Raw genomic sequence first — 25,291 nt, forward strand, 5'->3', positions numbered from 1 at the left:
CGCAGTCCGAGCATTTAAAAGGTCGCTCGTCAGTGTGAACTCGCTGGTGTCTCAGCAGGTTGTATGAATTAGTGAATCCCATCCCACACTCAGGGCAGGTGAACGGTCTCTCCCCGGTGTGAGTGCGTTGGTGTCTCAGCAGACCACTTGCACTTTTAAAGCTCAGTTGACACTTAGAACATTTAAAAGGTCTCTTATCAGTGTGAACAAGTTGATGATCAGTGAGGTGGGATGAGCGAGTGAATCCCCTCCCACACACGGAGCAGGTGAACGGCCTCTCCCCAGTGTGAACTCGCTGGTGTTGCAGCAGTGTGGTTGAATGAGTGAATCCATTTCCACACACGGAGCAGGAGAAGGGGGTCTCTCCAGTGTGAACTCGCTGGTGTCTGATAAGGTAGGATGAGTGAGTGAAACCCTTCCCACACACGGAGCAGGTGAACGGCCTCTCCCCGGTGTGACTGCGTCGATGAGTTTCCAGGTAGGTCGGGCAATTGAATCCCTTCCCACAGTCCTCACATTTCCATGGTTTCTCCGTGGTGCGGGTGTCCTTGTGTTCCTCCAGTTTGGACAATCGGTTGAAGCCTCGACCACACACAGAACACGTGTACGGCTTCTCCCCGCGGAGAATGGTGCGATGATTTTTCAGGCTGTGTAACTGGTTAAAGCTCTTTCCACAGTCAGTGCACTGGAACACTCCCTCGGGTGTGTGTGTCTTGGTGCTTTTTCAGTCACACTGATGTTTGAAATCTTTTCCCACAGACAGAACAGAGAAAAAGGCCGATGATATTCAGGTCCTGATGAATGGCGTGACTCTGTCAGATCTTGTTGTGATGTTTGGTTTGAGTTTCCCGTCTGTAAATCCTCCACTTATAATACCCTGTAAAAGGAGTTTACAAAAGTCATAACTGCAAGTACAGGATAGAAATTCAGAACAGACAATTCTAGTTTCTATGGAACATTCTCTCCTCTCTTGTTCCCCCAAAGTTGTAAATCCCCGTCCCACACTCTCTCCCTCCACCCTGTGCTGAAATCCAAACCCATCGCACCATCTCCAACATTTCTTTCCTCCACTCCCAGTTTTCTCCCTCCCTCTGTTCTGGTTGGGTTCAGTTCTACACCCGCTGTGTGCAGAGTGAGAATAAAATCAATGAGTCAATGATTGTCTCTCCTGGTCACTGGGATCCTGAAGCCCTGCCCACTCTCTGTTCCTGTACTGAGATGGCCGCGCATGCGCTGTGATGCAGGTGGAACCAGTCTGTCTTTCCTCCAAGATGGCGGCGCGTAACCCGGGCCTGTCGCCGAGAAAAAGCCTCACAGCTGCCATCCAGCGGAACACATTCGGCCGCGGGATCTCATTTGGGCCTGAGGCCGTTCTCCAACTTTATAAACCCTGCGGCGCGGCCTACCCGCAGTTTATTAATCTCCCGACCCCGAACCCGCCGACCTGCAGCTCCGCCCGGCGACCGCGCGAGGCTTTCTTAGTAAAGTCGGTGAGGGACACGTGACCCGGGCCCACGGCCTGATTGATGGGAGCTTCCGACCAATAGGGAGTGAGTGGGGCGGGGCTGGCGGAGTGAGCCGGCGGCGGGTCCTCCAACCAATCGGGGAGCCCGAGGGGCGGGACTAGCGCCGGCTGATTGTCTGATCCGCAGGGCAGCGAGTTTCTCCAGTCCCTTGTTCAGGGCCCGGGGAGGCTGTGGGCCTTTATTCCCCTTATTGGACACAAGGCTCTTTGGCTCACAACACACTGGCTCAAGTTTTAATAGAGACTTTTTAAATTCATCAATAAAAGCAGATAAACCCCGTGCTTCTGTAGAACAAACTTTCTAATATTTTATAGAATCATAGAATGGTTACAGCACAGAAGGAGGCCATTCGGCCCGTCGAGCCCATGCCAGCTCTCTGCAAGATCACTTCAGCGAGTCCCACTCCCCGCCCTTTCCCCGTAACCCTGCACATTTCCTTACTTCAGGTACTTATCCAATTCCCTTTTGAAAGCCGTGATTGAATCTGCCTCCACCATCCTTTCAGGCAGTGCATTCCGGATCCTCACCACTCGCTGCATAAAAAAGTTTTTCCTCATGTCGCCTTTGGTTCTTCTGCCAATCACCTTAAATCTGTGTCCTCTGATTCTCGACCCTTCCGCCAATGGGAACACTTTCTATCTACTCTGTCCAGAACCCTCATGATTTTGAACATCTCTCTCAAATCTCCTCTCAACCTTCTCTGCTCTAAGATTTCTCCAGTCTATCCACATAACTGAAGTCCCTCATCCCTGGAACCATTCTTGTAAATCTTTTCTGCACCCTCTCTAAGGCCTTCACATCCTTCATAAAGTGCAATGCCCAGAATTGGGCAGAATACTCCAGTTGAGGCCGAATCAGGTAGTGCAGGGGTCCCCTGTGGCCATCCCCCTCTCAAACAGATATACCAATTTGGATATTGTTGAGGGAGATGGCTTATCGGGGGAACATAAGAACATAAGAAGTAGGAGCAGGAGTAGGCCATACGGCCCCTCGGGCCTGCTCCACCATTCAATAGGATCATGGCTGATCCAAACCTAGACTCACGTCCACTTCCCTGCCCGCTCCCCGTAACCCCTAATTCTCTTATCAGCTAGGAAACTGTCTATCTCCGTTTTAAATTTATTTAATGTCGCAGCTTCCACAGCTATCTGAGGTAGCAAATTCCATAGATTTACTACCCTCTGAGTGAAGAAGATTCTCCTCATCTCAGTTTTGAAAGGGCAGCCCCTTATTCTAAGATTATGCCCCCTAGTTCTAGTCTCACCCATCAGTGGAAACATCCTCCCCGCATCCACCCGATCAAGCCCCCTCACAATCTTATATGTTTCGATAAGGTCGCCTCTCATTCTTCTGAATTCCAATGAGTAGAGGCCCAACCTACTCAACCTTTCCTCATAAGTCAACCCCCTCATCTCCGGAATCAACCGAGTGAACCTTCTCTGAACTGCCTCGAAAGCAAGTATATCTTTTCTTAAATATGGAAACCAAAACTGCACGCAGTATTCCAGGTATGGCCTCACCAGTACCCTGTATAACTGAAGCAAGACTTCCCTGCTTTTATACTCCATCCCCCTTGCAATAAAAGCCAAGATTCCATTGGCCTTCCTGATCACCTGCTGTACCTGTATACTAACCTTCTGTGTTTCATGCACCAGGACCCCCAGATCCCTTTGTACTGTAGCACTTTGCAGTTTCTCTCCATTTAGATAATAACTTGCTCTTTGATTTTTTCTGCCAAAGTGCATAACCTCACACTTTCCAACATTATATTCCATCTGCCAAATTTCTGCCCACTCACTTAGCCTGTCTATGTCCTTTTGCAGGTTTTTTATGTCCTCCTCACTCACTGCTTTCCCTCCCATCTTTGTATCGTCGGCAAACTTGGATATGTTGCACTTGGTCCCCTCCTCCAAATCGTTAATATAGATTGTAAAGAGTTGGGGTCCCAGCACTGACCCCTGCGGAACACAACTAGTTACTGATTGCCAACCCGAGAATGAACCATTTATCCCAACTCTCTGTTCTCTGTTAGATAGCCAATCTTCCACCCATGCCAGTATATTATCCCCAATCCCGTGATTTTTTATCTTGTGCAGTAATCTTTTGTGTGGCACCTTGTCAAATGCCTTTTGGAAGTCCAAATACACCACATCCACTGGTTCCCCTTTATCCACCCTGTTTGTTACATCCTCAAAGAATTCGAGCAAATTTGTCAAACATGACTTCCCCTTTATAAAACCATGCTGTGTCCGATTAAATTATGCTGATCCAAATGTCCTGTTACTGCTTCCTTAATAATGGACTCCAACATTTTACCAACCACAGATGTTAGGCTAACTGGTCTATAGTTTCCAGCCTTTTGTCTACCTCCCTTTTTAAATAAGGGCGTTACATTAGCAGTTTTCCAATCTGCTGGGACCTTGCCTGAATCCAGGGAGTTTTGGAAAATTACCAGCAATGCATCCGCAATCCCCACCACTACCTCTCTCAAGACCCTAGGATGTAAGCCATCAGGTCCAGGGGATTTATCTGCCTTAAGTCCCATTATCTTACCGAGTACCATCTCCTTAGTGATTTTAATCGTGTTTAGCTCCTCCCCCCATAGCCCCCTGTTTGTCCAGTGTTGGGATATTTTTAGTGTCCTCTACTGTAAAGACTGATACAAAATATTTGTTCAGCGTTTTTGCCATCTCCATGTTCCCAACTACTAATTTCCCGGTCTCGTCCTCTAAGGTGAGAATACAAAGGTCAATGAAGAAGAAACGAGAAACTGTAAAGGCAGCAAAAAAAGTAAAAAGCTAACCTGACCTTTAGTTGCTAAAATGGCTGGTGCCCACGATGTTGCACCATGCTAAGGAACAATGTAGGGCGGCGTGCAAAAATTGTACAGACAGTAAGTAATCTTAACCGCATCACGGGATCTTTACTTAGCTGTAACTCAATCACAAAATGCAGCTTGCCCAGCTCGAACTGCCAGACAAGGAAATCAAGTTAAAAGTATATGTGTACAGCTCATGATTGGCGCAGAATGTATGCTGTGTTAATGCTTTCGCAATGCATGTATAAATATGTAGCACGCTGTATGTCAAATTGCTTACTCTGTTGGACTCGTCAGACTCTTGCAGGAGTCGGTGCCGATATACCAGAGTAAGACTCTGCGGGTAATAAATCGGTTGAACTCTCCAGTTGTATTCGACTCAGTGATTGCTGAACCAGACTGAGGGTAAAAGAATCAGAATTATCATTTGGTGTCAGAAGTGGGATCTCAACGGACAGTCACCGAGAGTTCGCGAATTAAGAGCTGAATCGTCTCGGACATGGAAGGAGGAAATGGGCCCCCGATGCAAGTAGTTTTCTCTTACTACCTCGGTTTTCCTCCGATTCCGCCAGTCCGACGACGAGTCGGCCAATCGCTAGCTCCCGTGTGGTGTCCCGCCGAGATCCAGGTCAGTCTGGCGAATATTGGAAGAGATAGGTGATTAGGTCAGTGATCGGATATCACTGAGGGTCAGTGATCGGATATCACTGAGGGGCAGTATACGTACTGAGGAAATAACTAGGAACTGTGCAAACTTAGAAATAAGCACTTGTGTCAGGTAAAGCGTTGTTGAGGAGAATTTCAGTATTAAGGACTTTTGCAAAGACTGTCGGGATACTTGACATTAAACTGGTTGACAAAGGGGCCCCCTGAACTCGCACGTAGGCTGGGATGAGATAATGCCAGCTGCAGTTTTGTTATTGAACGATTGTGGTCACCTTGCGACGGAAAATAGGTTGGACTTCTGCTTCTCCTGTCTGCAGTTAAAGGTCCCGAAAAAGGTTTTAGACCTAGGGTCCATCGCTTGCTTAAAATAGGTAACCATTATAGATGTCACGGGGTATCGCGGTGATTAGTAATATGAGGTAATTTGTTTTGACCCCTGTATATAGGCAGGGGCTTTGTGTGTGTAAAATGAGAAGTGTGGCGATTGCACACCGGGTGTATAGCTGCTTCTCCCAGAGCTCTGCAATAAAGCATTCTTTTACTTTGCCATTCACTCGTGGTCAGAGTTTTATTTGACTCCAAAGGCTTCTGTTGGGATCGTGTCGACCTAGAATATCACCTGGTCCACGTAGCCCCAAATTAGCTACAACAATTGGCGCTGCGAGCAGGGTCACCGAGTGACTGGCCGCCCTGATCAAGCGGACACACGCTCGAGTGATCTAAAAGAACAAAAGAGAGGTGAGATGGCATATGTAAAATTGTGCTAGGATACTAACAACCGTAAGACTGCATTATTTCTTGTAATTCCAGGGAAACTAGGTATAGCCTGGGAGGAGAACTGGAGATTCCAGGGAAACCAGGTATAGCCTAGGAGGAGAACTGGAAGAGAGGAGAGGTAAAGGAGCCGGACCAACCTTTACCTACACGTGACGGACCCCGAGAGAAAGGTATTTGTGTTCTCAGAATCGGGGGGCCGAAGATAGTGACCAAGGGACATAATGTCGAGTAAGGATCTGAAGCGGGGGCCCCCGGGCTCCCTCATCGATACTTTTATGATGGATAGATGTACCCTTATTGAAAGAATGCAGGAAGACGGGTGGGACGTATCCAAAGGTTTGGACCGACAGCGGTCATGGTGGGACACACAGAAAAAGGGAAGAACTAAAAAAGCAGGAGTACTGTTGGTTCATCAATTGGCAGGATTGATAGAACAGGCAGAAAAGGCAGCGGTGAGTCTTAAGGGAAAACAACTTCAGATAGATAACCTCCGAACAGAGTGTGAGGGATGTAAAAAGCAAATAGAAGTCCTCAAAGGAGTTAATGAAGGACAACAACAATGGCTGAGAGAATATAACCGACAAACCTGGGGAGAGACAGGGAGAGAAGAAGCTCTGCCCCCATATACCAACCCCAGCGCACCCCCAGTTTATAATGTAGCACCGGTGACAAGGCAAGACCCACTGAATGACCTAGTGGTTGCTAATAGGGGAAGAGCAGATTGGAAAGCATTTACCCCAGGTGAAAAGGAAGCCGTTATGAGCCGTCTGGGAAAACTACAGACCCGGAGTTCTAACACTAAATTTTGGGCAGAGCTGGATTCAGTTTGGCAGGGTCATTCCCTCCACCTTAGGGACGTACACCAATTAGTGCAGGCAGCATGCCCCGTGGACAGATGGCGGTTGGTGCCTGAAAACCAAGGCGCTGGCAATGCCAACACAGACTACCGCAACGGAAGATGGGTGAATCAATGCCCACTAAAAATGAATAAGGAAGAAATGACTCCCGCCTTCCAGTTATACAAAATAGCAGTACAAGGGGTAAAGGAGATGCCCGCAGATAGAAAAGGGGCAATACAAACCATGCCTAGACCGGTAACAGTAAGAGGAGTAAGGAAAGTACTGGGGCTTTTTAATTACAGCCGAAACTTCATCCCGGGGTTCGCAAAAACAGCGGAACCCATACAGCGATTGGTAAGAGGGGGTAAGCCTGCCCTGGACCCCATCGAATGGGGTCCTGAGCAGGAACAAGCTTATACCCAACTTAAACGAGATCTGATATCAGCCCCAGGACTAGGACTCCCAGATATGAACAAACCCTTCCACATACACTGCGATAATGAGGAAGGATTTTATTCGGCCGTAGTCACCCAGGAGCATAGAGATAAACGTAGACCCGTAGCATACTATTCCACTGCAGAAGGACCAGTAGTATCGGGACTCTCGCGCTGCATAGCCGCTCTAGATTGTGCAGCTTGGGCCGTAAAAATTAGCGAGCCCGTTGTAATGACAGGAGATATTATTCTCCACACAAAGCATACTTTGGTAGAAATGTTAAATACCAGAAAATTGCGATCAGTCTCACACTTGAGACGAGCGAAATGGGAGGCTGTTCTCCTCCCTCCCAGTAAAGCAGTAACAATAGTCAGAGACGCAAGGGAAAACCCGGCTGAAGGAGTACTGGGGTCGGGTATTTCCCATGATTGTGGAGATGTAGATGCTGACTTAGAGGGAGACAAGATAAAAGACACTCCGTTACCAGGGGCTGAAGAGACCCTGTACGTGGACGGGTCCCGAAAATATATAGACGGACAGCCTCGTACGGGCTGGGCTGTAGTAAATAGTCAGATGAGAACTGTACGATCGGGGAGACTTGAAGGAGGCTTGTCAGCCCAAGTAGCAGAACTAGTGGCTCTGACAGTAGCATTAGAAGAGTCCGAGAATAAAATTGTAAATATATATACAGATAGCCGATATGCGTTCGGTGTAGTCCATGACTACATGACTGCATGGGGCAGACGGGGATTTGTAACTACCGGAGGAACCCCCATAAGACATCAGGAAAGAATCGAAGCCCTCCTGGAAGCGAGTAATAAGCCTAAACAGGTCGCAGTAATAAAGATTAAAGCACACCAAAAAGAACCAGCCAGAGACAGTCCAGAATGGACGGGTTATATGGGCAACCAGGCAGCTGACAGGGCAGCTCAGGCAGCCCTGATCTTGGAACGGAAAGAAGCAAACCTAGAACGGAAGGAAGGAAAGCAGATAGCGAAACAATCCGCGGAGTTAGCCTTAGGGTGACTTTTTCCCCTTATTATTCCTTATTTCCACCCAAACCGTTTCACTATCCTGATCCTTTGACCCAATATCATTTCTGACTATTGCAGTGATTCCATCCTTGATTAACACAGCCACCCCAACTCCTTTTCCTTCCTGTCTGTCCTTCCTAATAGTCAAATACCCCTGGATGTTTAGTTCCCAGTCATGGTCACCCTGCAGCCATGTCTCCATAATGGCCACCAGATCATACCCATGTGTAGTTATTTGTACCGTCAACTCATCTATTTTGTTACGAATGCTGTGTCCATTCAGATAAAGAACTTTTAAATATGTTTTGTGATAATTTATTCCTGCTTTTACCCCCTTTACTACTTTACCTTTACATATTCTGTCCCTTCCTGACACGCTCTGGTTTTTAATTCCCCCACTGCCACCTTGCTCTATTGCCTTCTCCGCTGACATTTTTATTTTTCGCTCTCTTGAAACCTCCCCCCAACTAATTAGTTTAAAGCCCTCTCTACAGCCCTAGTTATTCGATTCGCCAGGATTCTAGACACAGCACTGGCCAAGTGAAGTCCGTCCCAATGGAACAGCTCTCTCCTGTCCCAGTACTGGTGCCAGTGTCCCAAGAAGCAAAACCCATTTCTCCCACACCAGTCTTTGAGCCACGCATTTAACACTCTGATTTTATTTACCCTAGCCAAATTTGATCGTGAGGGCAGGTACAGCACGGGTTAGATACAGAGTAAAGCTCCCTCTACACTGTCCCATCAAACACTCCCAGGGCAGATACAGCACGGGTTAGATACAGAGTAAAGCTCCCTCTACACTGTCCCATCAAACACTCCCAGGGCAGGTACAGCACGGGTTAGATACAGAGTAAATCTCTCTCTACACTGTCCCATCAAACACTCCCAGGGCAGGTACAGCACGGGTAAGATACAGAGTAAAGCTCCCTCTACACTGTCCCATCAAACACTCCCAGGGCAGGTACAGCATGGGTTAGATACAGAGTAAAGCTCCCTCTACACTGTCCCGTCAAACACTCCCAGGGCAGGTACAGCACAGGTTAGAGACAGAGTAAAGCTCCCTCTACCCTGTCCCATCAAACACTCCCAGGGCAGGTACAGCACAGGTTAGATACAGAGTAAAGCTCCCTCTACAGTGTCCCATCAAACACTCCCAGGGCAGGTACAGCATGGATTAGATACAGAGTGTCAGCCGTGGCTCAGGCGGCAGCACTCTCTCCTCTGAGTCAGAAGGTTGTGGGTTGATGTCCCACTCCAGAGACTCGAGTCTAAAACTCTGTGCTGCCCCTCCAGTGCAGTGCTGAGGGAGTAAAGCCCAGTGCAGAGTAAAGTTCCCTCTACACTGCTCCACTTCCATGCCTGAGCCCCAAACTCAGAAGAGCGTCCTCTGCTGCATTCCACTTGTCTCAGCAGCGGGAGAAGCAGGCGTCGGAAGTCCCGCCCCTCGGATACCCCGATTGGTTGGAGGACCCGCCGCCACCGCAGTCCTCGAAGCTCCGCCCGCTCTCTCCCTATTGGTCGGAGCTCCCGTCAGTCACTGCCGTGGAGTTGATGACGTGCTGCAGTCCAGCTCCCTGCAGAAGACAAGGGGCTGCGGCAGCTGAATCTGCTCCGCTCGGTGCCGGGAGGCTGCGGTTTGTATTTTCTTTTTATTTATCTCCCCGCCCGTGCTTCTCTCCGCTATATATAAAAAAAACCCTGCTAAAACTCACTTTTCGCCGGTGATCCGGACTCTCGCGGTTGCCCGGGCCTTCCCCAGAATGCAAGGCCCTGCGCAGGCGCGGTAGTGGCTCATCCTTGGGAGCGGGGCCCGGCGGCGCATGCGGAGTAGGGGAGGGGGGGCGGGGTCTGTTCAGAGCCCGCGCTCACCGAGCGGCGCATGTGGAGTAAGGGGAGGCGGCGGGGCCTGTTCAGAGCCCGCGCTCTTGGAGCGGCGCATGCGGTGTAGGGGGCGGGGCCTGTTCAGAGCCCGCGCGCACGTTGGAGCGGCGCATGCGGTGTAGGGGGAGGGGGCGGGGCCTGTCAGAGCCGGCGCTCACCTTGGAGCAGCGCATGCGGAGTAGGGGCAGGGCCTGTTCAGAGCTCACCTCCAACAATGAGAACAACAACAACAACTTGTATTTCTATAGCACCTTTAATGTAGTAAAACGTCCCAAGGCGCTGCACAGGAGTATTGTAAGACATTGAAAAATGTGACCCCGAGCCACATAAGGAGACATTAGGGCAGATGGCCAAAAGCTTGGTCACAGAGGTGGGTTTTAAGGAGCGTCTTGACAGGAATGACATCTGAGGAGAGATTGGGTTGATTGGGCTTATACTCGCTGGAGTTTAGAAGTATGAGAGGGGATCTCATTGAAACTTATAAAATTCTAACAGGACTGGACAGTCTAGATGCAGGAAGGATGTTCCCAATTGTCGGGGAGTCCAGAACCAGGGGTCACAGTCTAAGGATAAGGGGTAAGACATTTAGGACAGAGATGAGGAGGAATTTCTTCACCTAGAGAGTGGTGAACCTGTGGAATTCTCTACCACAGAAGGCAGTTGCGGCCAATTCATTTAATATAGTCAAGAAGGAGTTAGATATATTTCTTAAGGCTAAAGCGATATGGGGAGAAGGCAGGGACAGGGTACTGAATTTGGATGATCAGACATGATCGCATTGAATGGCGGAGCAGGCTCGAGGCGCCGAATGGCCTACTCCTGCTCCTAGCTTCTATGTTTCTAGAACCAGGGGTCACAGTTTTACATCTCCACCTTTCCCAGCCCAGGGGCAGTGAAGCTGATTTTCAGGCCCCAGTTGCTGCACAGGTTCGTTGAAAGGATCAACAGTAATGGCGGCTGCAATCCCCACAAGCCCCTGCGCTCCAGAAAGCGCTCCGGCCGCCGCGCTGAGTTGTGGCTGACCCCGCGCATGTGCCCCATGGCCCCGCTCTCTCCTGCTCCACAGGCGCCCGGCCCGCACCGCGCATGCTCAGCATACCCCCCTGGACCCCTGTCAATCATCCTCATCCGCGCCTGTGCGCTGGGCCCCTGAACTCCAGGCTGCCGCGCGGGGCTTTCTTTGTAAAGTCGGTATTGGTGAAGAGCCGCAATCAGTGAGGGAAAGTGAGTTTTCCTCCAGATCAGATTGAGATCAGAGGAGGGGAGAGAATAAAGGGGAATCCAAACCTGAGAGTCTGCGGATCCGGGCCCCGAGCGGAGCTTCTTCAGCTTGGCGGTGCGCGCTCCAGGGACACGTGACCCAGGCCCGGGGCCTGATTGACGGGAGCTTCCGACCAGTAGGGAGCGAGCAGGGCGGGGCTGGAGGAGCGAGCCGGCGCCCCGCGCGCCCACCCCCCCGCTTTGTCCAATCATCACGTCAAGACGTCGCCGTCGTACAATGATAGACGTGCGCTCTCCACCAGTGAGCGAGGGGAGGCTGAGCCTGGAGGCCCGATCGAGGGGCTTTGGTCCTCCAAGCAAACGCGGCGAAGGAGGAGGCGGGACCTGGGATCGGCCTGCCGCCATTTTGTAAAGCGGCCTGGTCAGAATCTGTAATCTTGGGAAAGTTTATTTTTAATGTTCCTTTCACATTTTACAGCTCAAACTAATTTTATTTTACAGAAGATACTTGTTTTAAACATAGAAAAAAGGAGCAGGAGTAGGAGTAGGCCATTCGGCCATTCGGCCCTTCGAGCCTGCTCCGCCATTCAATGCGATCATGGCTGATCATAAAAAAAGTAGTTTGTTTTTAAATTGATGAAACAGAAACAAGAAACCCTGTGGAGCAAATGTGAGTAAAAATATTTTTTCTCCCTGAATTAATTTTTTAAATATTAATTTTCTGCGTTTTTAATTATTAGTTTCAAGTACTTTAAGAGAATATAGGAGTGGTGGGGGTTCTCTTAAAGGGACAGGTGCTCTCTTTTTCTATGTGATTTTCATTAAAGGGGCCGTGTCCCAGTGGATGACTGATTTTAAAGGGACAGTGTCTCCCTTTTTATTAATGTATATGTAAGAGACTGACATTTAAAGTAGGGCTAATCCCCTGCTCCCCTGAGTGCTTGGCGAGAAATCAGGTGCTGTTTGCTCTTGCCCCCTCCCAATTTTCTTCCAAGGGACAGAAAGCAGAGAGTAGTGGTGAACGTTTTCTTTTCAGACTGGAGGGAGGTAAACAGTGATGTTCCCCAGGGGTCGGTATTAGGATCAATGTCCCCTCTTTTTTTTTTGAGGTGCGTGGCCCCTTTACTGGGCTGCACGGCCCATTCAAATTTCCGCGCATGCGCGTTTATTCCATTTATAGGGCGGTGAGCCAGCTGCGCGGGACCTCCAGACCGCTGCGTGGCCGCGCAACGTAACATGAACATTGATTCAGACCACTGCTTTTTTTGATATATAGCAATGACCTGGACTTGGGGATCCAGGTCAAAATTTACAGATGACACGATACTCGGAAATGTAGCAAACAATGAGGATAATAACAGACTTCAGGAGGATGTAGCCAGACTGGTGAAATGGGCAGAAACGTGGCAGATTAAATTTAATGTAGAGAAGTGTGAAGTGATTCATTTTGGTAGGAAGAATGAGGAGAGGCAATATAAACTAAATGGTCCAGTTTTAAAGAGGGTGCAGGAACAGAGAGGCCTCGGGGGGTATGTACACAAATCTTAGAAGGTGGCAGGACAAGTTGAGAAGGCTGTTAAAAAAGCATACAGGATCCTTGACTTTATTAATAGAGGAATAGAGTATAAAAGCAAGCAGGTTATGCTAAGCCTTTATAAAACACTGGCTAGGCTTCCGCTGGGCACCACACTTTAGGAAGGATGCCTTAGAGAGGGTGCAGAAGAAATTTACGAGAATGGGACCAGGAATGGGGGACTTGAGATATGTGGAGAGACTGGAGAAGCTGGGGCTGTTCTCCTTAAGCAAAGAAAATTAAGAGGAGATTTGATAGAGTTGTTCAAAATTAGGATGGATTTTGAGAGAGTAAATAAGGAGAAACCGTTTCCAATGGCTGAAGGGACAGAAACCAGATTTAAGGCGATTGGCAAAAGAACCAGAGGTAACATGAGGAAACAGATTTTTACACCAAGTTGTTGTGATCTGGAATGCACTGCCTGAAAGGGTGGGGGAAGCAGATTCAATATTATAATTCAAAAGAGATTGAGATGAATACTTGAAGGGAAAATATTTACAGGGCTTTGGGGAAAGAGCAGGGGGAGTGGGATTAATTGGAGAGCACTTTCAAAGAGCCGGCACAGGCACGATGGGCCGAATGGCCTCCTTCTGTGCTGTATCATTCTATGATGCTATTCTACACAGATGCACACACATACAGTCAGACAGACACACAGACACAGATACTCACAAAAATACAGTCAGACACACACTCACATTTTTTCTGCATGAACTTTTATTATTAATTTCAAAGACTTTACTAAAAAGGTGGGAATGGTGGGCGGAGGGCTCTTAAAGGGACACGGACTCTTCTTTTCAATGTGATTTTCATTAAAGGGACCGAGTCACTCCTTGCCTGTGGAGGACCAATTTTAAAAGGACAGTGTCTCGAAATCAGGTGCTGTCTGCGTGTGCACCACCTCCTCCCAATTTCCTACCAAGCGATCCCTGCGGGCACCACTCCACTCTAGGAGTGGCTCCTAGAATCATACAGCACAGAAGGAGGCCATTCAGCCCATCGTGCCTGTGCCGGCTCTTTGAAAGAGCTCTGCATTTAGTCCCACTCCCCTGCTCTTTCCCCATAGCCCTGAAAATGTTTCCCCTTCAAGTGTTTATCCAATTCCCCATTGAACGTTATTATTGGCTCTGCTTCCACCGCCCTTTCAGGCAGCGCGTTCCAGATCACAACAACTCGCTGCGTAAATAAAATTCTCCTCACCTCGCCTCTGGTTCTATTGTCAATGACCTTAAATCTGTGTCCTCCGGTTACCGACCCTTCTGACACTGGAGTCAGTTTCTCCTTATAAGCTACAGCTATACAAAGCCCTGGTTAGACCCCAGAGAGTGATAGAGTCATAATGGCACAGAAGGAGGCCATTCGGCCCATCGAGTCCGTGCCAGCTCTCTGCAGAGCAATCCAGTCAGTCCCATTACCCCGCGCTATCCCCGTAACCCTGCAAGTTTATTTCCCTCAAGTGCTTATCCAGTCTCCCCTTGAAAACATCGAGTGTCTCTGCTTCCACCACTTCCGTCGGCAGCGAGTTCCAGGTCCTCACCACTCGCTGCGTAAAAAAGTTTTTCCTCACATCCAACCTGTATCTCTTGCCCAAAACCTTAAATCTGTGTCCCCTAGTCCTTGTACCATCAACTCGTGGGCACAGCCTTTCCCCGTCTAGCCTATCCAAACCTGTCATAATCCTGTACACCTCCATCAAATCACCCCTCAACCTCCTTTGCTCTAATGAAAACTAATCCAGCTTCTCCAACCTGTCCTTGTAGCTAAGATCCCCCATCCCCGGAACCATTCTGGTAAATCTCCTCTGCACCCTCTCAAGGGCCTTCACATCCTTCCTAAAATGTGGTGACCAGAACTGGATGCAATACTCCAGTTGTGGCCTAACCAGCGCTTTATAAAGGTTCAGCATAACTTCTCTACTTTTGTACTCAATACCCCTATTTATGAAGCCCAAGATCCCATATGCTGTGTTAACCACTCTCTCAATATGTCCCGCCACCTTCAGGGACCTACGCACATTAACTCCCAGGAACTCCCTGGAGCACTGTGTACAGTTCTGGGCACCGCACCTCAGAAAGGATATATTGGCCTTGGAAGGAGTGCAGCGCAGATTGACCAGAATGTTACCCCGGCTCCAAGGGTTAGATTATGAGGAGAGATTACATAAACTAGGCTTGTGTTCCCTGGAATCTAGAAGGTTAAGGAGTGATTGAGGATTTTAGGATTTTGAAAGGAATTGGAAGAGTAGATAGAGAGAAACTTTTTCCGCCGGTGGGGGAGTCTGGGACAAGGGGACATCACCTTAAAATCAGAGCCGGGCCATTCAGGAGAGAAGTTGGGAAACACTCCTTCACACAAAGGGTGGTAGAAGTGTGGAACCCTCTCCCACAGAAAGCAGTCGATGCCAGCTCAATTAATCATTTTAAATCCGAGAACGATAGATTTTTGCTGGACAAGGGAGCAAAGGGATATGGAGCCAAGGCAGGTGGGTGGTGTTAAGACACAGATCGGCCATGATCTCATTGAATGTTGGAACACGCTGGAGGGGCTGAATGGCCTCCTCCTGTTCCCATGCTCCTATTTACTCTATCAAAACCCTTCCTGTTTTGAACACCTCTATTAAATCTCCGCTGCACCTTCTCTGCTCCAAGGAGAACAATCCCAGCTTCTCCAGTCTCTCCACGTAACTGAAATCCTCTGTGTGTTTGTCGTGGGGCAGCAGGTTATAGCAAACAGCTTTCTTAAGAACATAAGAAATAGGAGCAGGAGCAGGCCATTCGGCCCTTTGAGCCTGCTCCACCATTCAATAAGATCATGGCTGATCTTCTACCTCATCTCCACCTTCCCGCCAGATCCCCATATCCCTTGATTCCCCATGAGTCCAAAAATCTAACTGTCTCAGCCTTGATTATACTCAATGACTGAGCCTCCACAGCCTCTGGGGCAGAGAATTCCAAAGATTCACCACCCTCTGAGTGAAGACATTTCTCCTCATCTCAGTCCTAAATGGCCGACCCCTTATTCTGAGACTGTGACCCCTGGTTCTAGACTCCCCAGCCAGGGGAAACATCCTCCCTGCAGCTACCCTGTCAAGCCTTCTAAGAATTTTGTATGTTTCAATGACATCACCTCTCTTCAAAATTCATGGGCATATAGGCCTAGACTCCTCAATCTCTCCTCATAGGGCAATCCCCCCATCCCAGGAATCAGTCTGGTGAACCTTTGTTGCACTCCCTCTATGGCAAGTATATCCTTCCTTAGGTAAGGAGACCAAAACTGTGCACAGTACTCCAGGTGTGGTCTCACCAGGGCCCTATATAATTGCGGTAAGACTTCTTTACTCTTATACTCCAATCCTTTTGTAATAAAGACTAACATACCATTTGCTTTCCTAATTGTTTGCTGCACCTGTGTGTTAAGATGAGAAATGATAAAGGCAAGAAGTCACTTGTGGGAGTGGTGTACAGGCCCCCTGACAGTAACCACACGGTAGGATGGAGTATAAAGGAAGAAATAATGGGAGCTTGTCAGAAAGGTATGGCAATAATCATGGGGGATTTTAATCTACATATAGACTGGAAAAATCAGATGGGCAAAGGTAGCCTAGATGAGGAGTTCATAGAATGTTTTCGGGGTAGTTTCTTTGAACAACACATTCTGGAACCAACTAGAGAGCAGGCTATACTAGACCTGGTATTGTGCAATGAGATAGGATTAATTAATGACCTCATTGTGAAGATGCCCCTAGGTAGCAGTTATCATAATATGATTGAATTTTACATTCAGTTTGAGGGAGAGATGAGTGGGTCCAAGACTAGTATCTTAAACTTAAATAAGGGCAATTATGAGGGCATGAAAGCAGAGCTAGCTAAAGTGAACAGGCAAATTAGGTTAAGGGATAGGTCAATAGAGTTGCAGTGGCAGACATTTAAGGGGATATTTCAGAATACACAGAATATGTGGATAAATCCCCTGGACCTGATGGCTTACATCCTAGGGTCTTGAGGGAAGTGGCGGCAGGGATTGTGGATGCATTGGTAATAATTTTCCAAAACTCCCTGGACTCAGCAAAGGTCCCGGCAGATTGGAAAACTGCTAATGTAACACCCTTATTTAAAAAGGGTAGTAGGCAGAAGGCTGGAAACTATAGACCTGTTAGCCTAACATCTGTGGTTGGTAAAATTTTAGAGTCCATTATTAAGGAGACAGTAACGGGACATTTGGATAAACATAATTTAATAGGACAAAGTCAGCATGGTTTTATGAAGGGGAAGTCATGTTTGACAAATTTGCTTGAGTTCTTTGAGGAAGTAACATACAGGGTGGATAAAGGGGAACCAGTGGACGTAGTGTATTTAGACTTCCAAAAGGCATTTGACAAGGTGCCACACAAAAGATTATTGCTCAAGATAAAAAATCACGGGATTGGGGGTAATATTCTGGCATGGGTGGAGGATTGGCTATCTAACAGAAAGCAGAGAGTTGGGATAAATGGTTCATTCTCAGACTGGCAATCAGTAACTAGTGGTGTTCCGCAGGGGTCAGTGCTGGGTCCCCAACTCTTTACAATCTGTATTAACGATTTGGAGGAGGGGACCAAGTGTAACATATCAAAGTTTGCAGATGATACAAAGATGGGAGGGAAAGTAGTGAGTGAGGAGGACATAAAAAACTTGCAATGGGACATAGACAGGCTAAGTAAGTGGGCAGAGATTTGGCAGATGGAATACAGTACTGGAAAGTGTCAGGTTATGCACTTTGGCAGGAAAAATCATGGAGCAAGTTATTATCTTAATGGCAAGAAACTGGAAAGTACTGTAGTACAAAGGGATCTGGGGGTCCTGGTGCATGAAACTCAAAAAGTTAGTATGCAGGTGCAGCAAGTGATCAAGAAGGCCAATGGAATGTTGGCTTTTATTGCTAGGGGGGTAGAATATAAAAACAGGGAGGTATTGTTGCAGTTGTACAAGGTATTGGTGAGACCGCACCTGGAATACTGCATACAGTTTTGGTGTCCATACTTAAGAAAAGACATACTTGCTCTCGAGTCAGTACAAAGAAGGTTCACTCGGTTAATCCCGGGGATGAGGGGGTGGACATATGATGAGAGGTTGAGTAGATTGGGACTCTACTCATTGAAGTTCAGAAGAATGAGAGGCGATCTTATTGAAACATATAAGATTGTGAAGGGGCTTGATCGGGTGGATGCGGTGAGGATGTTCCCAATGATGGGTGAAACTAGAACTAGGGGGCATAATCTTAGAATAAGGGGCTGCTCTTTCAAAACTGAGATGAGGAGAAACTTCTTCACTCAGAGGGTAGTTGGTCTGTGGAATTTGCTGCCCCAGAAAGCTGTGGAAGCTACATCATTAAATAAATTTAAAACCGAAATAGACAGTTTCCTAGAAGTAAAGGGAATTAAGGGTTACGGGGAGCGGGCAGGAAATTGGACATGAGTCTAGGTTCGGAATGGTCATGGCTCTGTGGGTAGTGGAGTGGGCCCAGGGGCCGTGTAGCCTGATCCTGCTCCTATTTCTTGTGTTCTAATTCTGTGTTAGATTTCAGGAGATGGTTTTATTCCTGTTGCTGGCTGGGGTGGAGATCACCTTTTACAGAAGGTAAGTACTGTAGAAAATATAGGGACAGAGTGATCTGGACGAGTTTCGATCGCCTGGATGGGTCGGAGAGGAATTTCCCAGATTTTTTCTCCCAAATTGGCCATTGGGTCTTTTATCTGGTTTTTCGCCTCTCCCGGGAGATCACATGGGTTCGGGTGGGATGGAGAGTGATAGAAGATTTGAGGTTAGGATCAGATCAGCCATGATCTTATTGAATGGTGGAGCAGGCTCGAGGGGCCGATTGGCCTACTCCTGCTCCTATTTCTTATGTTCTTATGTTCTTAATATATACATTCCAACGAGAAAGAAAAATTCCAAGGGGAGGACCCACCATCCGTGGTTAACTAAAAAAGCTAAAGATAGTATCAAACTTAAAGAAAAAGCATATAATTATGCAAAGATGGGTGGCAGGTCAGAAGATTGGCCAGAATATAAAAAACAGCAAAGACTGACTAAAAGATTAATGAGGAGAGAAAAATTAGAGTACCAGAGAAAGCTAGCTAGAAATATAAAAACAGGTAATAAGAGTTTCTATAGATATTTAATAAAAGAAAAGAGTTAACAAAGTGAGCGTTGGTCCTATAGAAAGTGAGTCTGGGGAATTAATAATGGAAAATCAGGAGATGGCAGTTGAATTGAACAGGTATTTTGCATCGGTCTTCACTATCGAGGATACAAGTAACATCCCAGAAATAGCGTAAATCAGGAAATGGAAGGGAGGGAGGAACTCAAGAAAATTACAATCACCAGGGAAGTGGTACTGAGCAAATTGTTGGAGCTGCGGGCTGAGAAGTCCCCGGGTCCTGATGGACTTCATCCTAGGGTCTTAAAAGAAGTAGCTAGTGAGATAGTTGATGCGTTGGCTTTAATTTTCCAAAATTCCCTAGATTCGGGGAAGGTTCCATTAGATTGGAAAATAGCAAATGTAACTCCTTTATTCAAAAAGGGAGGGAGACAGAAAGCAGGAAACTACAGGCCAGTTAGCTTAACATCTGTCATCGGGAAGATGTTAGAAGCTATTATTAAAGACGTTATAGCAGGGCACTTGGAAAAGTTCAAGGCAATCAGGCAGAGTCAACATGGTTTTGTGAAAGGGAAATCATGTTTAACCAATTTATAATGGGAAACAAAGAAATGGCAGACCAACTAAATACATATTTTGGTTCTGTCTTCACAAAGGAGGACACAAATAACCTCCCAGAGATGCCGGGGAACATAGGGTCTGATGAAAGGGTGGAACTGAAAGAAATCAGTATTTGTAGGGAAATGGTGTTGGGAAAATTGATGGGACTGAAGGCGGATAAATCCCCAGGGCCTGATAATCTACATCCCAGGGTACTTAAGGAAGTGGCCCTAGAAATAGTAGATGCATTGCTGGTCATCTTCCAGAACTCGATAGACTCTGGAACAGTACCCATGGATTGGCGGGTAGCTAATGTTACCCCACTATTCAAAAAAGGTGGTAGAGAAAAGGCGGGGAATTATAGACCGGTAAGCCTGACATCGGTAGTGGGGAAAATGCTAGAGTAATTATAAAAGATGTAATAGCAGAGCACTTGGAAAGCAGTGACAGGATTGGACAAAGTCAACATGGATTTACAAAAGGTAAATCATGCTTGACTAATCTACTGGAATTTTTTGAGGATGTAACTGGTAAAATAGATAAGGGAGAACCAGTGGATGTGGTGTATTTGGACTTTCAGAATGCTTTCGATAAGGTCCCGCATAAGAGATTAGCGTGCAGAATTAAGGCACATGGGACTGGGGGCAAGGTATTGACTTGGATAGAGAACTGGTTGGCGGACAGAAAGCAAAGTGTTGGAATAAATGGCTCTTTTTCCGAGTGGCAGGCAGTGACTGGTGGGGTACCGCAGGGATCGGTCCTAGGACCCCAGCTGTTCACAATATATATTAATGATCTGGACGAGGGAATTGGATGTAATATCCCCAAATTTGCAGACGACACAAAGCTGGGTGGGAGGGTATGCTGTGAGGAGGATGTTGTGAAACTCCAGTACGATTTGGACAGGTTGGGTGATTGGGCAGAAACATGGCAAATGCACTATAATGTGGATAAATGTGAGGTTATCCACTTTGGTGGCAAAAACAGGAAGGCAGATTATTATTTGAATGGCAATAGATTGGGAGAAGGGGAAGTGCAACGAGACCTGGGTGTTGTTGTGCACCAGTCGCGGAAGGTAAGCATGCAGGTGCAGCAGGCGGTTAAGGCAAATGGTATGTTGGCCTTCGTAGCGAGAGGGTTCGAGTACAGGAACAAGGATGTCTTGCTGCAGTTGTACAGGGCCTTGGTGAGACCGCACCTTGAGTATTGTGTGCAGTTTTGGTCGCCTTACCTGAGGAAGGATGTTCTTGCCATGGAAGGAGTGCAGCGAAGATTCACCAGGCTGATACCTGGGATGGCAGGAATGATGTATGAGGAGAGATTGGGTCGATTGGGCTTATACTCACCGGAGTTTAGAAGATTGAGAGGGGATCTCATCGAAACCTATAAAATTCTGTCAGGCCTGGACAGACTAGATGCAGGAAGGATGTTTCTGATGGCCGGGGAGTCCAGAACCAGGGGACACAATTTATTAAATATATTCAAGAAAGAGTTGGATATATTTCTTAAGGCTAAAGGGATCAAGGGATATGGGGAGAAGGCAGGGACGGGGTACTGAATTTGGATGATCAGCCATGACCTCATTGAATGGTGGAGCAGGCTCGAAGGGCCGAATGGCCTACTCCTGCTCCTATCTTCTATGTTTCTTTGAGGAAGTAACATGTGCTGTGGATAAAGGGGAACCGGTGGATGTACTGTACTTAGATTTCCAGAAGGCATTTGATAAGGTGCCACATCAAAGGTTATTGCAGAAAATAAAAGCTCATGGTGTAGGGAGTAACATGTTGGCATGGATAGAAGATTGGCTAGCTAATAGGAAACAGAGTAGGCATAAATGGGTCATTTTCTGGTTGGCAAGATGTAACGAGTGGTGTGCCACAGGGATCAGTGCTGCGACCTCAACTTTTTACAATTTATATAAATGACTTGGATGAAGGGACCGAAGGCATGGTTGCTAAATTTGCTGATGACACAAAGATAGGTAGGAAAGTAAATTGAGAAGAGGACATAAGGAGGCTACAAAGGGATATAGATAAGTTAAGAGAGTGGACAAAGATCTGGCAAATGGAGTATAATGTGGGAAAATGTGAAGTTGTCCCATTTTGGCAGGAAGAATAAAGAAGAAGCATATTATCTAAATGGTGAGAGATTGCAGAGTTCTGAGATGCAGAGGGTTCTGGGTGTCCTAATGCATGAATCGCAAAAGGTTAGTATTCAGGTACAACAAGTAATCAGGAAAGCTAATTTGTTTATTGCGAGGGAAACTGAATACAAAAGTAGGGAGGTTATGCTTCAGTTATACAGGGCATTGGTGAGACCACATCTGGAGTACTGTGTACAGTATTGGTCTCCTTATTTAAGGAAGGATGTAAATGCGGTGGAAGCAGTTCAGAGAAGGTTTACTAGACTAATACCTGGAATGGGTGGGTTGTCTTATGAGGAAAGGTTGGACAGGCTAGGCTTGTATCTGCTGGAGTTTAGAAGAGTAAGAGGTGACTTGATTGAAACATATAAGATCCTGAGGGGTTTGGACAGGGTGGATGTGGAGAGGATGTTTCCTCTTGTGGGAGAATCTAGAACTAGGGGTCACTGTTTAAAAATAAGGGGTCGCCCATTTAAGACAGAGATGAGGAGACATTTTTTCTTACAGACGGTCGTGAGTCTTTGGAACTCTCTTCCTCAGAGGGCGGTGGAAGCAGAGTCTTTGAATATTTTTAAGGCAGAGGTAGATAGATTCTTGATGAGCAAGAGGGTGAAAGGTTATCGGGGGTAGGTGGGAATGTGGAGTAATCAGATCAGCCATGATCTTATTGAATGGCGGAGCAGGCTCGAGGGGCCAAGTGGCCGACTCCTGCTCCTAATTCGTATGTTCGTATGGAACCTGTGCAGCAGCTGGGGCCTGAAAATCAGCTTCACTGCCCCTGGGCTGGGAAAGGGGGACATGAGGCAACATTCTCCCTCTTACCCCTTTCTAAACTCCTTTTACAGGGTTTTAGAAGTGGAGCATTTACAGACAGGAAGCTCAGACCGAACATCACGTCAAGAACAGACAGAGTCACTCGACTCATCAGGACCTGATTCAGTCGGTCCTCCAATCTGCTGGCACACCAGCGAGTTCACACTAATGAGAGACCTTTTAAATGTTCTGAGTGTGGGAAGAGCTTCAAAATCTACAAGTACCTGAAGCAACAGCAGTGGCTACACACTGGGGAGAGCCCGTTCACCGGCCCCGTGTTCCAGAAGGGATTCACTCAGTCATCCGCTCCAATGATACACCAGCAAGATCACACTAGGGAGAGACCTTTAACCCGCTCAGTGTGTGGGAAGCGATTAATTGCATCCTCCGTGCTGCTGAGACACCAGCTTGTCCACACCAATGAGAGACCATTGACCTGCTCTGTGTTTTTGAAGCGATTCTCTCATTCTGCCACCCTCCTGAGACACCAGCTTGTTCACATTAAATGTTCTGACTGTGGAAAGAGCTTTAAAAGGTCCCAGGATCTGAAGAGACACCAGCTGGAGAGAGCAGGAGAGATTCTGTTCACCTGCTCCGTGTGTGGGAGGAGATTCACTCGGTCCTCAAATCTGCTGGTACACAAGCAAGTTCACACTGGGGAGAGGCCGGTGAAACATTCCGACTGTGGGAAAAGCTTTCACATGTCCCAGGAGCTGAAGAGACACCAGCTGGAGACAACAGGAAAGAGACCGTTCACCTCTTCCGTGTCTGGGAAGGGATTCACTCAGCCATCAAACCTGTTGAGACACCAGCAATATCACACTGATGAGAGACCATTTAAATGTTCTGACTGTGGGAAGAGCTTTAAAACCTCTCGGGATCTGAAGAAACACCAGTTGGTTCATACCGATGAGAGACCATTTAAATGCTCTGACTGTGGGATGAGCTTTAAAAGCTCCACGCATCTGAATGGACACCAGCATGTTCACACCGGGGAGAGGCCATTCACCTGCTCCGTGTGTGGGAAGGGATTCAGTCGGTCATCCCACCTGCTGGAACACCAGCGAGTGCACACCGAAGAGAGACCATTTAAATGTTCTGACTGTGGGAAGAGGTTTAAAAGCTCCAGCAATTTGACGACACACCAGCGAGTTCACACTGATGAGAGACCATTTAAATGCTCTGACTGTGGTAAGAGCTTCAAAAGCTCCGGGCATCTGAATGGACACCAGCGTGTTCACATTGGGGAGAGGCCATTCACCTGCTCCGTGTGTGGGAAGGGATTCGCTCGGTCATCCCACCTTCTGGAACACCAGCGAGTTCACACTGATGAGAGACCATTTAAATGCTCTGACTGTGGTAAGAGCTTTAAAAGCTCCGGGGTGCTGAAGATACACCAGCGAGTTCACACTGGGGAGAGACCATTTAAACGTTCTGACTGTGGTAAGAGCTTTAAAAGTTCCAGTCATCTGAATGGACACCAGCGAGTTCACACCGGGGAGAGGGCGTTCACCTGCTCCGTGTGTGGGAAGGGATTCACTCAGTCATCCCACCTGCTGACACACCAGCGAGTTCACACTGATGAGAGACCATTTAAATGCTCTGACTGTGGTAAGAGCTTTAAAAGCTCCGGGGAGCTGAAGAGACACCAGCGAGTTCACACTGCTCTGTAGCACAGGGCCCTGTAGACAGCTGGGGTGACATGAACATGGAATGGATGAATGTTTTATAAATTTTTGTACTGCTGTTTAATCTTTCAATCTGTTGTGCTGATGATTCCCTTCGATTGACTGTTGATGGTGTTACATAGAATGTACAGCACAGAAACAAGCCATTCGGCCCAACTGGTCCATGCCAGTGTTTATGCCCCACACCCACCCTACTTCAATTAACCCGATCAACATCTCCTCCCATTCCTTTCTCCCTTGTGTGGCTTCCCCATAAATCCATCTGTGCTGTTCACCTCAACTACTCCCTGTGGTAGCGAGTTCCCCATTCTCACCATTCTCTGGGTAAAGAGATTTCTCCTGAATTCATTACTGGATTTATTAGTGACTATTTTAAGTTTGTGGCCTCATAAATATGATGAGATTCTGTTAAGCTGACCAGTATGTTGTTGTACTTTGTCTTTTTCTGATGAATTAAACATTACTGAGCCCTTGTACGCGTGTTATGGGATGAAGTTTTTTTTAATTCATGCATGGGATGTGGGCGTTGCTGGCAAGGCCAGCATTTATTGCCCATCCCTAATTGCCCTTGAGAAGGTGGTGGTGAGCCGCCTTCTTGAACCGCTGCTGTCCGTGTGGTGAAGGTACTCCCACAGTGCTGTCAGGGAGGGAGTTCCAGGACTTTGACCCAGCGCCGATGAAGGAATGGCAATATACTTCCAAGTCAGAATGGTGTTTGACTTGGAGCTGGTGGTCATAGAGTCATAGGCCTAGAAATTCGGTTGGCTTTGCGCCCAGTTTTCGCCCAAAGAGGGCTTTTGCGCCACTTGCTAAACTTCCCCCGATATTCAGCGGTGCAGTAATGGCGGCGTTAGCCAGTAGCGCTGCGCCGCCACCGATGACGTCATCGGTGTGCGCAGTGCCCCGCTACCGCCCCGACCGCCATATTGAGTTGCGGCCGCCTCTTCCGCGGCGGCCGCAAACAGCGACCAGAAAACGGGGCCTACCTGATGCGGTAGTGGGGCGAGTTAAGGCGGATGTGTGGCCGGCCGCTTTTTCGGCGGCCGCCTGCCCGCACCTCCATCCCCGGCCTCCTCCACCACCCTCCCCCGCGGCATTGCCGGCTGTTTTCCGGCAGCCCGGCACTTCTCCGTGGCGCC

At 47.7% G+C, this 25,291-nt stretch overlaps 2 protein-coding genes across 3 annotated transcripts in view; one reads left to right on the forward strand and one right to left on the reverse strand.

The window, feature by feature from the left end:
- Positions 1 to 635: 635 nt before the first annotated feature.
- Positions 636 to 11,449, reverse strand: LOC147118882 (uncharacterized). The gene is made up of 3 exons (XM_085987046.1): positions 11,264 to 11,449; positions 4,625 to 4,743; positions 636 to 877 (listed from the first exon to the last, which is right to left on the reverse strand). The coding sequence occupies exons 1-3, from the start codon at positions 11,447 to 11,449 to the stop codon at positions 868 to 870; spliced, it is 315 nt and encodes a 104-aa protein (XP_085843172.1). The 3' UTR covers positions 636 to 867.
- LOC147118883 (uncharacterized) overlaps positions 11,003 to 25,291 on the forward strand; it is an 82,333-nt gene continuing 68,044 nt past the window's right edge. The window contains exons 1-3 of one of the 2 annotated variants that reach the window (XM_085984651.1): positions 11,003 to 11,200; positions 11,699 to 11,867; positions 22,497 to 24,626. In XM_085984651.1, the coding sequence (XP_085840777.1) occupies positions 22,776 to 24,137 (1,362 nt within the window). In that variant the 5' untranslated portion in view covers positions 11,003 to 11,200; positions 11,699 to 11,867; positions 22,497 to 22,775 and the 3' untranslated portion in view covers positions 24,138 to 24,626. Of the gene's footprint in view, positions 11,201 to 11,352; positions 11,868 to 22,496; positions 24,627 to 25,291 lie in introns of those variants that run through there. The other variant, XM_085984652.1, reaches the window with a different exon arrangement.

Source organism: Somniosus microcephalus, chromosome 4 (genome assembly GCF_052327205.1).
Source record: "Somniosus microcephalus isolate GS21.2 chromosome 4, FLI_Smic_1.0, whole genome shotgun sequence".
Classification (NCBI taxonomy): domain Eukaryota; kingdom Metazoa; phylum Chordata; class Chondrichthyes; order Squaliformes; family Somniosidae; genus Somniosus; species Somniosus microcephalus.

What these genes read in the sequence shown, in the direction of transcription:
- LOC147118882 (XM_085987046.1), bottom strand. Translation starts at nt 11,449, where the DNA reads ATGATTGGACAAAGCGGGGGGGTGGGCGCGCGGGGCGCCGGCTCGCTC. An exon ending in CCGGATCCGCAGACTCTCAG is followed by an intron (nt 4,744 to 11,263) that starts GTTTGGATTCCC and finishes TTTTACCCTCAG; the next exon opens with TCTGGTTCAGCAATCACTGA.